Genomic DNA, 12,734 nt, shown 5'->3' on the forward strand with positions numbered 1-12,734 from the left:
CACGCTAGCTGGACTTCCGTTTTTAGTGTGGGTGTTGGGTGTCTGAACTTAGGTCCTCATTGATGCCCAGTTACCCACTCAGCCGTTTTTTCCAGAGCAAAAATAAAGTTTTTTATTCTTTTTTTGTCTTATATGTATGAATGATTTACCTGCATGTATGCTTTTATGTGTACCATATGTGTGGTACACATATGTACCTAAGGAGTCAAGAGGAAGGCACTGAATACCTTGGAACTGGAGTTTCAGATGGTTGTGAGCTGGCATGTGGGTGCTGGGACTGAACCTGCATCCTCTGGTCCTCAACCTTCCTGATGCTGTGACCCTTTAATAAAGTTCCTCGCTGGATGTGATGGCTCACTCCTGTAATCCCAGCACTCTGGGAGGCAGAGGCAGGTGGATCTCTGTGAGTTCGAGGCCAGCCTGGTCTACAAAGTGAGTCCAGAACAGGACAGCCAGAGCTACACAGAGAAACCCTGTCTCGGGAAAAAAAACAAAAACAAAAAAACAAAAATTAAAGCAACCATACTGTTAAGATTTCATGGGTTAGCCTGTAATTACTTTCTCTGTTGAAGCCATGAGTCCAGAGTTGACCTGTGGTCCCTGAATTCCTAAAGGATTAAGGGAATCCCCTAGGGGGTGGCAGAATAGTCCTGTGTCTCCTCTCTTGTCCCCTTGACAGGCTAACCTTGAACTTACTTTATAGTCTAGGCTGGCTTTGAACTTAGAGCAGTCCTCCTCCTACAGCAGCGAAGTGCTGGGATTGACTCAGCGCACTCGCTCCTGCTTGCAAAGCGCTTTCAGCTTTCAGAGAACTTTATTATCCATCCTTTCGCCTATTATTCTAGCACTTGGGGGGCTGAGGCAAGATTGCTGGGCCAGCTTGGGCTACACTGTGAATTCCAGGCCGTCCTGGGCTAGAGACTGACAGTCTGTCTCCAAATATTTTTTTTTTTCTTTCCTCACAATAACATCAGTACTGAGACTACCGAGGGGGTGGGCAGGAATTTGTTTAATAAGAGTCAACCAGCCGGGCGGTGGTGGCGCACACCGTGAATCCCGGCACTCGGGATTAAATGCAAAACCGTTTATGTTGTTCTTGAAAATTCTCTAATCCTTTGAGGTGAATGCTGCTTCATTTTGCGGTAGCCCAGGCTAGCCTGGAACACCCTCTTGCTTTACAGAGAGCTGTTGCTTACAGCTTCACGCCACTGTGAGTAATTCAGCAACATAGTTTTAGATAATATAGGCTTGTGTGGCATAACCGGAAGACCACGCAGCTATTGCGTGACAGAGATGTTGGGAACCTTAGTATTCATACTTTAAAGTTCCTGCTTCACTAAAGCCCCTGCTCCGTAACACCAGAGGAACAGTTTTGTCTATGGTGTCCCTCAAGCTAAACTGATCCAAAGGAACACTTCCTGAATTTCAGCCCACATCTTCCATCAGATGCAATCTTTAAAAAGATTTATTTAACTTTGTCAATGTGTGTGGGAGAGAGGTGGCATTGTACATGAAGGGTAGAGACATTGGATGGCCAGGAGACAGAGTTATAGACAGTTGTGAGCCACTTTTTGTGGATGCTGAAAGCCAAACCTGAGTCTCCTGCAAGCACCTGAGCGCTCTTAACCATTGAGCCATCTCTCTAACCTCCAACTGTTTATTTTGGTATTTTGAGAGAGTATTCCATTGTATAGCCCTGGACTCACTTTGTACGCCAGGCTGGCCTTGAATTTACAGAAATCTGCCTGCCTCTGCCTCCTAAGTGCTGAGATTACAGGCAGCTCCACCCCACCTGGCTTTTTAGCTTTCTTTTTCTTCTTTTTTTCTTTTTGTCTGGCCTCCAGTTTGCATTTTATCTACAGCATGTAACAAGTTAATGAGTCCCATATCTTGTGGTATTACTTAATTGTCCCACAAGATAGTATTAGCTGGGAACGGCAGCACACACCTGTAATATCAGCATTTAGGAGGCCGAAAAAGGAGAGTGATTTCAAGACTGCCTGGCCTACAAGACTGCCTCAAAACAAAACAAAACGCAGTCACGGCAAAGACCCAGAATGACTCAGCAGACTCTCGCCAGTTGTTAAAGTTTATTCTACAGAATCCTAGAGAAATGCTAGTAAACTGCAGATCTGCCAAGACTCCAAGCTGGGCCTTTTATTTTTCGGATTTATTTTTATTATTTTACATGTGTGAGCGGTTTCCTGCTTATGTATGTGTATCGTGTGCGTGTCTAGTGCTTATGGGGATCAGAAGAGGACCGTCAGAGCTCCCTAGAGCTTGAGTTACAGATGGTGTGTGGGTTCTAGGGATCGAGCCTGAGTCCTTTAGAAGAGCAGTCAGCGCTCTTAAATCGCTGAGCCATCTCTCCATCACCTGCAAGCCGGGTGAATGGGTGGGGTGGGGCGGAGGTGTGTGTGTGTGTGTGTGTGTGTGTGTGTGTGTGTGTGTGTGTGTGTGTGTGTGTGTGTGTGTGTGTCTCGCATGCTGGGTCTTTTGATAGCATGGCCCTTCCAAGGCCTACCAGGAAATAACAAATGAGCCGAACCAGAGCAGCAACAGATCTTGCCTCTCTTAGTGCCTTCCCCACTCGTCTACCGACCTCCCCTTTTGCTTTTTAGTCATAGTCTTAAAGCTCAATGTTCTTTGCACCGGACACCTGGTCTCTTTAAGGACTTAATGGCCAGCCCCGCCTCCCTCTCACTGCTCTGCGCCGCTGTTATAAGTGGACCATTGTTTTATGTCCGCCGACAATTAACCCCGTGACACTCTTTGCTTGCCTCCTCCACGTTCCCGGGATTGGGAATTTGGCCTCGTAACCTGGCAACCACTGAACTACTCGCTGAGGGTGGGTGTAGGGACCTTAAGGTTTATGCTTTACGGTTGGGTAACTCCAGACTCTCAACGGAAGCTGGCTGCAAAACCAAGCGTCCCGCCCCCGTTGCTATAACAACAGTATACAGCCCCTGCCTCCCCGCTGTGTCTTCCAAAACACGGTCCTTGCCGCTGCACAAAGATCCTTTCCATAGCTAGAGGAACAGAATCAGGGTCTGCGGCCCCTTCTGAAGGCAAATTGGGTTGGAGGGTTGAAGACTGTGCGTCGGGGAAATAGTGTTAAGCGGAGAGATCGCATTAGTAGAGCAAGGGGCTGGGGGCGGAAGAGAACCGGGAGGGGACGTGTGGGTAAGGGAGGGGAGGGGGGGAGGAGTTGGTAGAGGAGATTTTAGGAAAACATGTGAACTCTACCAAAGGGAGTTCGGGAGGCAGGACTCTGGGCTTGCTGGGCCAGAGTTGGAACCACTGTGAAGGCAGGAAGGGTCTGGGAGTATGGGAAAGTGTCCTGAAGGGAGGGGTGAGAGGAGGCGTCCTCCAAGCAAAGATTAGGAATCCAAAGATGGTCTCCAGAATGAGGAAAGAAAGACGCTCAGGTGTGAACTCAGAGGTGACAGAGTCTGTAGAGGGTACCTGTAAATGGAGGTGAGGGACTTGGGGGCGGGGTGGTTGGTGGAGCGGGGGCTAAGACGACCTCTCTCAGCACCAGGACTGAGTTTCATCTGACTCCAGAGCGCAGAGGGGAGAAAGATGTCGGACGAAGATGATCTGGATGACATTGAGCCGGACCAGGATGACCTGGAAAAAGATGAGGATGAAAAAGAGATGGAGGAGTGGGAAGACTACAGGAAAGAGGGCGAAGAAGTCTCTGAGGAAGTGAGAGCCTGGAAACGGAGGGGACCTGGGGGGACCTGCGCTTGAGGGAGCCGCAAAGGGCTGCCTCTGTTACTCTCCTCTTGCAGTGGATGCCCATGCCCCTCACCGAGGCCATGATGAAGGAAGGGCTGTCTTTACTCTGCAAGACTGGCAGTGGGCTGGCCCATGCTTACATTAAGCTGGAGGCTAAGGAGAGGTGAGGGCCGCAGAAACTGCACGTGCCTTCCCTCTCTCCCATCCTGACCTAACTGGAAGAAGAGGAGCCGGGAAGGCGTGGTGGCGCTCGCCGCCTTTAATCCCAGCACTTGGGAGGCAGAGGCGGGCGGTGCGTTAGAGGCCAGCCTGGTCTACAAAGTGAGTCCAGGACAGCCAAGGCTAACACACAGAGAAACCCTGTCTCAAAAAAACCAAAACAGAGAGAGAGAGAGAGAGAGAGAGAGAGAGAGAGAGAGAGAGAGAGAGAGAGAGAGAGAGAATATGAATTCACTTCAGAGAACTTCTGAGACCCTTGGTGGCTGGAAGGGTGGGTAGCTAGCTAGCTCAGCGGGAGAGAGCTTGCCTCTGGGTTCGTCTTCAGCACAGTAACCCTAACCGAAACTTCTGTGTGGGCTCTGAAGGCTTACCTGAAGCGTGTGGGAGAGCATTTTGTTTCATGTAGCCTTCATTGTAGAGTCTCCCTGCCTGGGCTGAGTGGTAAGAAGGCTTGCCTACAGTGCACAAAGAGATCATTCCGACCTCTTCACTGAAAACCAAGAGCAAAGCTTCGCCTACCTCCTCTTCCCCCTCCCATTCCGTCATCCTGTCGTAAGCTACCTCTGCCTTACCCTCTGTTTTAGCACCTCTCCCAGTCCTTGCTGGGTTCTTAACCTTTATGGTGGATCTTCTCCCCTGCCGTCTCCTAGGGACCTCACAGACATCTACTTACTCCGCTCCTATATCCATCTTCGCTACGTGGACATTTCTGAGAACCACCTAACGGACCTGACCCCGCTCAATTCTCTCACTCACCTCCTGTGGCTCAGGGCTGACGGCAATCAGCTTCGGAGTGCCCGGTTGAATGAACTGCCCTACCTTCAGATCGCCAGCTTTTCCTACAACCTGATCGTGGACACGGAAGGCATCTTTCATCCCCGTCTGGGAAGCTTGGATCTCAAAGGTGGGTCCTTAGGAGGAGATGCACAGAGCTCCGCTTCCTAGCAGGTAGTATCTGATTCTTGGCTGAGCGGCACAGCCCATCCATCTGTATCCATGCATTCATCTTACAATAGTCTTTATTAAATTTTATTTTTAATTACATTATATGGGTTTGTGCAGGTGTCCGTGGAGACCAGAAGAAAGTGTCAGCTTCCTGTGATCTGCCTGCTGTGGGTGCTGGGAATTGAACCCAAGTCTTCTGGAGGAGCAACCAAGGCTCTTTACCATAGAGTCATCTCTGCAGCCACTCATTATAATATTTATGACAGTTCTTCATGCTTGAGATACAGCAATGAGCAAAATCAAAAACCTCTGTTCTAATGGAGAGTCCATTCTAGTTTGGAGGGATGGATGGTTAAGAGTGAGTGTAATAATAAGTCTGGTGTGGTGGCGCATGCGTTTAATCCCAGCTCTCTGGAAGCAGAGACAGGCAGGTCTCTGTGAGTTCCAGGCCAGCCTGGTCTACAAAAAGAGTCCAGGACAGCCAGGGCTCTGTGCAACAGAGAAACCCTGTGTCGAAAGTCAAAACAAAAAAGAGTGAGCATACTAAATACAAGCCAGGCACAGAGGCTCACGACTGTAATCCTTACCCGCTGGAGGCTGCGTCAGGAGCGCTGAAGCTCAAAGGCAGCCTGGGCTTCATAGGGAATTACACATCAGCTCAGCCTGCAGAGTGAGACCCTATCTAAAACAGAACCCAAAAAGGAGATAAATTCTATTGAAAAATAGGTTGGAGAAAGACCATTGTGAAAGGCACAGGTGACACAATCTCTCTCTCTCTCTCTCTCTCTCTCTCTCTCTCTCTCTCTCTCTCTCGTGCATGCTAGGCAAGCACTCTTCCACTGAGCCATATCCCCAGCCCTATCATAACTTATTTTATTTTATTCATTTATTCATTTATTTATTTGGTTTTTTGAGACAGGGTTTCTCTGTGTAACAGTCCTGGCTGTCCTGGTCTCTCTTTGTAGACCAGGCTGTCCTCAAACTCACTCTGCCTGCCTCTGCCTCCCAAGTGCTGGGATTAAAGGCGTGCGCCACCGTGCCTGGCACCTTACCTTATTTTTTATAAGTTTTGTTTTGGTTTGTTTTGTTTTTTGGTTTTTCAAGACAGGGTTTCTCTGCGTAGCATTGGTTGTCCTGGACTTGCTTTGTAGACCAGGCTGGCCTTGAACTCACAGAGATCCGCCTGCTTCTGCCTCCTGAGTGCTGGGATTAAAGGCGTGCACCACCACACCCGGCATTTTTCATAAGATTGTTAAAGGTTTACTTGCTCTGCACTTTAAGTATGAGTGCTTTGTCTGCCTGTACAGCATTGGATTTCATTATAGATGGGCTGCAAGCCACCGTGTGGTTGCTGAGAATGGGACTTGGTACCATGCTCTGAGCAGCCAAGCCATTTCTCCATCCCTGACTTAGTTTTAATTTTGAGAGATAAGGTCTTATAAAATTTTCAAGCTGGGCTTGAACTCACTCGGTAGTAGAGCAGAAAGGCTGTAGATTTGTGACTCTGCTGCTTTGGGCTCCTAGGTATTATAGGTCTGAAACACTGGGCCCAGCACAGATGACATTTTAAACTGGTTGTTTAGGGAAAACATCACTTGACCAAAGATGTGCACGAGGGAAGAAGTTTGTCCTGTGCATTGCCAAGGCATTACCAAGTCATTCTCAAAACACAGATGGACAAACCCAGGCCCACTTGCCTCAGGGCTCCGAAGATGTTGGCCTTCCACCCTGCATTAGAGAGCAGAAAAGAGACAGGGGAGCCAACATTTTTAGTGTTGAGCATTGAGAACGCACCTCTGAGCTCTCGACTCCCGCCTTTTCTACAGGGAACCGCATCCGCTACATCACTGGTCTGGATCCTGAAAGACTGACTAGCCTGCACACCCTGGAGCTCCGGGGGAACCAGCTAGAAAGCACAATGGGAATCAACCTTCCTAAGCTAAAGAATCTCTACCTGGTAGCTTGCTGGGCCCCAGGGTGGTAAAGGGAAGGGGCCACAGCCTTAGGTTCTAGTAGGCTCAGCCAAAAGCCTCACCACCTTGGAGGTGATGGGCTCTGAGTGGTGCCTGGCTGGCCCACGCCTTCAATCTCAGCACTCGGGAGGCAGAGGCAGGTGGATCCCTGTGACTTGGAGGCCAGCCTGGTCTACAAAGTGAGTCCAGGACAGCCAGGGATACACACAGAGAAACCCTGTCTCGGGGGGGGGGGGGGGAATTTTATTTTAGCCAGGCAAGGTGGTGTATTCCTTTAATCCTAGCATTGGGGAGGCAGAGGCAGGCAAATCTCTGTGAGTTTGAGGCCAGCCTGGTTTACAAAGCAAGTCCAGGACAGCCGGGGCTCTGTTACACAGAGAAACCCTGTCTTGAAAAACCAATATATATATTTATATTTACATATATGTAAAAGAGTGTTTTGTCTGTCTGTCTGTCTGTCTGTCTGCGTAGTAGCATGTGTGTGCCTGGTGCCCCTAGATGTGAGGAGGGAGGTCAAGGTCAAATCCCCTGAAACTGGAGTTACAGATGGTTGTGAGCTGCTGTGTGGTGCTGGGAACTGAGCCTGGGTCCTGCTAGAAGAAGAGGAGGTGCTCATCAGAGCCATTACTCTGGCCCCAAGTTTACTTTTTTTTTTTTTTAAAGATTTATTTATTATGTGTACAATGCTCTGTCTGCATGTGCACCTGCAGGCCAGAAGAGGGCATCAGATCACATCATAAATGGTTGTGAGCCACCATGTGGTTGCTGGGAATTGAACTCAAGACCTCTGGAAGAGCAGACAGTGCTCTTAACCGCTGAGCCATCTCTCCAGCCCCTTACTTTGTTTTTGAGACAGGATCTCTTTGTATGGCCTACACTGGCCTGACTCCTTAGATGGCTCAGACTTGCCCTCTTATCCATCCCCAAGTGGGCGCTGGGGTCACAAATGTACACTGCCACACCAAGCTCTAAGGGTCTGTCTGTTTAGCTGCATTCCAGAATGGTACTATAGCCACTTGTCAGTTGGTGGGCGGGGCTCCTAGACCGAGGGCAGGTTCAAGTAGCTTTCCTGTAATAGGGATGACCCTGATGGGATAAATAGCAGGAGACTGTAGCCGAGCTTTACTTGTGGTAGCAGTGGCTTTTTCTTTTTCTTCTTTTGTATTGAGAATTGAAACTAGTGCCTTACACATGCTGTAGGATGCGCTACCACCAAACCGCCTCCCAGAAACTATTATGGGTTTCCATTTTCCATTGACAGAGTTATTATTGCTGTTGTTGGAGTTCTGGGAAATCTAGTCTTTGGGCTTCTCTCTCTCTCTCTCTCTCTCTCTCTCTCTCTCTCTCTAGTTAAAATTACTTTATAATTATTCTTATTTTGTGTATGGGGCATGCACAGCATGGCATGCATCTGGAAGTCAGAGGATGGACAGCAGGAGTTGGTTCTTTTCACCGTGTGGGTATGTGGGGCGGGGTGGGGCGGGGTGGGGGATGAACTCACGTTGTCAGGCCTGCCTGCAAGCACCTTTACCCACTGAGCCATCCTGCTGGGCCCCTCGTCTTTGTGTGTGTGTGTGGGGGGTCATATTTGAGATGGGGTCTCACACTAGAGTCCAGGCAGGCCTGCGATCCATGAGATAGCCCAGGCTGGCTTCTAAGTTATGACAATTCTCCTGCCTCAGTCTCATGAATACTAGGATTTGGGGACTGGGGCGGGGCATCACACCTAGCTTTGCACTTCTGTGTTCTCTGTACCACACCATCTGCCCCACTCCCCTTCTGCACTCCTCCCATTCTCCTTGGATTTCTTCTTGCGTCAATCTTTTCCAACGCCCTCTCTCTTCTCCCCTCTCTGGGTCAATGTCCCGTATGTTGTGTGCAGGCTCAGAACCTGCTGAAGAAGGTGGAAGGCCTGGAGAACCTGAGCAACTTGACCACCCTGCATCTTCGAGACAACCAGATTGAAACTTTGGATGGCTTCTCCAAGGAGATGAAGTCACTGCAGTACCTCAACTTGAGGTATGGGTGGGATCTTCTCTTCGACCCGCCTTGCACCTGCCCGTCACCAGGAGCAGCTCCTGAGTCAGTGGTCCCTCTCCTAGGAACCCTCGCCTGGTTCTCCTTCCCAGTCCCGCCCTCCACTTCCCTTTCTTTTCCATTTGCTTCGAAGAGCAACACAAAGATCTAGGGAACCCTGTATCCTTAGAGTAATTCAATCTACGGTGAATAAGAACTTAATGTGGCCTGTGGCCGGGCAGTGGTAGAGCACACCTTTAATCCCAGTACTCGGGAGGCAGAGGCAGGCAGATCACTGGGAGTTCGAGGCCAGCCTGGTCTACAAAGTGAATCCAAGACAGCCAAGGCTACGCGGAGAAACCCTGTGTCGAAAAACCAAGGGGAGAAAAAAAAAAGCACTGTCCACTCTTCCAGAGGTTCTGCCTCCTGAGTGCTGGGATTAAAGGCATGTACCACCAAAATCTTTTTAAAAAAAAGAACTTACTGTGTTTGGTAGGGCCTGTGCTATGCTTTAGGAACATCTAAAAGAATCAGAAGTGGCTGTGCAGTGGTGGCGCACGTCTTTAATCCCAGCACTTGGGAGGCAAAGGCAGGCAGAGCTCTGTTAGTTCGAGGCCAGCCTGGTCTGGTCTACAGAGTGAGTTCCAGGACAGCCAAGGCTACCCAGAGAAACTCTGACTCAGGGAGAAAAGAGGCGGGGGGGGGGGGGGAGGGAAAGAGAAGCAGTCCCTGTTTGTTTTGAGACAGGGTTTCTTTCTCTGTGTAGCCCTGGCTTTCCTGAAGCTCACTCTGTAAACCAGGCTGCCCTGGAACTAACAGAGATCCACCTGCCTCTGCCTCCTGAGTACTGGGATTAAAGGCATGTCACCACGGCCCACAACTGCCCAACTTCACTTTCTTTTCTTTTTTATTTATTTATTTTTTCTTTTTCTTTTTGGTTTATTTCTCTGTGTAGCCTTGGCTGTCCTGGACTCGCTTTGTACACTGGCTGGCCTTGAACTCACGGAGATCCGCCTGTCTCTGCCTTCTGAGTGCTGAGATTAAAGGTGTGGGCCACCATGCCCGGCTTTCATTTTCATTCTCAAATATGAGAGTCTTGCAATGTTACCCAGGCTAGCCCCAGTCTCTTGTATTGGATTCAGCCTCCTGCCTCCTGGGTAGCTGAGGTTATGGGCATTCACCACTATGCTGTTAGTCCCTGTTTTTAAGTGATTCACAGTCTGACCTTTTCCTGTCTCAATCCTATACAAATGGCCTTTTACCTCTCCCTTTCTCGTCTTCTTTCTCCTGAGCTGACCGTTACCTGTAAAGGACAGTTCTTAACCTAAGATACTAAACATAAAATATGTTGGGGGGGATGCACACCTGTAATCCCAGTACTCAGCAGAGGCAGGTGGATCTCTGTGAATTTGAGGCCAGCCTGGTCTACAAAGTGAGTTTAGGATAGCCAAGGCTACACAGAGAGACCCTGTTTCAAAAAATCAAAACCAAAGAAACAAAAAACAAAACACCAAAACCAAATAAAACCAAAAACAAACCCCTCAAGGCCGGAGGTGGTAGTACGTGCCCATAATCCTAGCACTTGGGAGTAAAAAGCAGGCCGGAGCTCTATGAAGTTCAAGGCCACAAAGTGGTCTACAAAGTGAGTCCAGTACAGTCAGGACTACAAGAGAAACCTTGTCTTGAAAACAAACAAACAAACAAAAAGGTTTTATAGATGTGTGAAAGCAGGAAGGTGCCATTTTCCATACAGTCTTGGAAAGAAGTATGTTAGAAGACTGAGCTTTGTGTTTGTGTTTGTTTTTGTTTTTGTTTTTCTTTTTTTCCAAGACAGGGTTTCTCTGTGTAGCCTTGGCTGTCCTAGACTCACTTTGTCGACCAGGCTGGTCTCGAACCCAGAGATCCATCTGCCTCTGCTGGGCTTCAAGTGCTAGGATTAAAGGTGTTCGCCACCACAGCTGGCTAAGACTGAGCTTTTTATTCAGGCTGGAAGAGCCAATGTGTCCCCAGCTCTGGGTTTCTTACTGAAGGAAGCCCCCCTCCCCACTCTCAGGTCTGACCTCCAACTGAGCTGACCTGACCCTCCTAACGTCTGTTGTGGTATGGCTAATACAGAAAATGTCTGCTCCTATAAGGGGCATTTGCCTCTCCTCCCCAAATACAAGATGGGATGAGGCCTAGCTTTGCTGCTCCAAAGTGTTAAGATGTCACTTGACAAGAGTGTCTAGACACTGGCATTGGGTGATGATTCCTCGAGGGCAGAGGGGTATGGGCTGGATAAGTCTGGTCCTTGACCATCCTTGCTTCCAGGGCTCAGCAGGAGGTGTTCTGACAGAGGAAGCCCAATTCCTAGCTAGCAACCAAAGCCCATTTTCCCAGGTTAACCCCTCGTGGTGTGACCTCATCCACAGGAGTAACATGATTGGTGACCTGAGCGAGCTGGCCAAACTGCGGGACCTGCCCAAGCTTCGAGCCTTGGTGCTCCTGGACAACCCGTGTGCGGAGGAGACTGACTACCGCCAGGAGGCTCTGGTGCAGATAGCGCACCTCGAGCGCCTAGACAAAGAGTTCTACGAGGATGAGGACCGCGCGGAAGCCGAGGAGATCCGCCAGAGGCTGAAGGAGGACCAGGAGCAAGATCTCGAGGCAGAACATGACCTGGAACAGTACATTCCACCAACTTAGTGGCTCTTCCAGCCTGCACGGACAGTAAGGGTGATGCTAGGGAGGCAGCTGGGGGAGGTCGAAGGCCGGGCACACAGGAGGAGAGGCCAGGAGAACCCTTAGCAGAGACCAGAGTTAGGGGCTGGTGGTATCTTAGGTATAAAGAAAAGATCAGAGCGGTGGTGGCGCACGCCTTTAATCCCAGCACTCGGGAGGCAGAGGCAGGCGGATCGCTGTGAGTTCGAGGCCAGCCTGGTCTACAAAGTGAGTCCAGGACAGCCAAGGTTACACAGAGAAACCCTGTCTCAAAAAACCAAAAAAACAAAACAACAACAACAAAAAAAACCCAGAGAGGCTTAAGAAGAGCTGATAAAAGACACAGGCGACCAGAAAAGTAAGAAGAATTGGAGGGCGGGCAGAGGAGCTGGTGTACAGCCATATCTGGCAGAGAGACTAGTAGGAAAGGATGGGTCTGGAGAGCGGTATGGGGGAGCTTATGGGGAGGGAGGTTGCTGGTGGTGTGTGGAGGATGTAGCTGGGCCAGGGAAAAGATCCTGCACTGAAAAGCTGACGCTAAAAATAACAACACAGGGTGGGGAGGCAAAAGGAGGGCAGGGTGAAGCAGAGAGCCCGAAAAGCCTGGAGATACAGGCATTTCGAGTGGAGCACAAGCATCACGTCTGTTTTCTTCTTCCAGGAGGCCAAGGACACCAGCCTCAAGAATTGATAAGACTCCAGTGGGAGGACCACCACATTTATAGCCTTCCCACAGGAAGTGGGAGATACTTCATTTTGTCCCAGACTCGAAATCCATCACATCCCAAAGCCCAGACTCTGGGGTGGTCATTTCTGTGGGCCTAAACTCCTAAGGTCTGTCTGGCTGGAGCCTAGACCTGGGACGGATCACAAGCAGGTCCAGGGCAACTAGGATGTTAGTAGGTGTTGTCTGGAGAGAAAGGAGCTGAGGAGGTGGGCTGTGATGGGCCGGTTCAGGTTTCAAATAAAAAGGCATTTTTATATTGTGTCTGACTGAGTTCGTGAGCCTCTGTGGTGGGCTTCTCTCCATCAGTATGGGCTAGTACCTGGCGCAGTACTGGAGTGAGGCTGCGCCTGATTCCCTCGAGTTGGCCGGCTGGACAGGGATTCTGAGCACCGGTGTGCTTAGGGGGTGGCCAA

The 12,734-nt window shown here is 49.7% G+C and overlaps 1 protein-coding gene across 20 annotated transcripts; it reads left to right on the forward strand.

Annotated features, from left to right (window-relative positions):
- The first annotated feature begins 2,824 nt into the window (after positions 1 to 2,824).
- LRRC23 (leucine rich repeat containing 23) lies at positions 2,825 to 12,582 on the forward strand. Of its 20 annotated transcripts, none has more exons than XM_084765133.1 (8): positions 2,826 to 2,848; positions 3,536 to 3,708; positions 3,795 to 3,904; positions 4,611 to 4,864; positions 6,732 to 6,862; positions 8,761 to 8,897; positions 11,306 to 11,603; positions 12,256 to 12,582. In XM_084765133.1, exons 2-7 carry the CDS (start codon positions 3,583 to 3,585, stop codon positions 11,577 to 11,579), a joined length of 1,032 nt encoding a protein of 343 aa, XP_084621259.1. In that variant the 5' UTR covers positions 2,826 to 2,848; positions 3,536 to 3,582; the 3' UTR covers positions 11,580 to 11,603; positions 12,256 to 12,582. The 20 variants fall into 20 exon arrangements, with proteins under 20 accessions (XP_084621250.1, XP_084621259.1, XP_084621254.1 ...); XM_084765129.1 differs by lacking the exon at positions 2,826 to 2,848 and adding an exon at positions 2,904 to 3,048; XM_084765127.1 differs by lacking the exon at positions 2,826 to 2,848 and adding an exon at positions 2,914 to 3,068.
- The last annotated feature ends 152 nt before the right edge of the window (positions 12,583 to 12,734 follow it).

Source organism: Acomys minous (assembly GCF_964271855.1).
Source record: "Acomys minous genome assembly, chromosome: 17".
Lineage (NCBI taxonomy): Eukaryota > Metazoa > Chordata > Mammalia > Rodentia > Muridae > Acomys > Acomys minous.

Excerpts from the sequence above, each read along its gene's own strand:
- LRRC23 (XM_084765116.1), top strand. Across the intron at positions 3,709-3,794 it reads GCGAAGAAGTCTCTGAGGAA|TGGATGCCCATGCCCCTCAC; the intron begins GTGAGAGCCTGG and ends CTCCTCTTGCAG. Across the intron at positions 8,898-11,305 it reads CTGCAGTACCTCAACTTGAG|GAGTAACATGATTGGTGACC; the intron begins GTATGGGTGGGA and ends CCTCATCCACAG.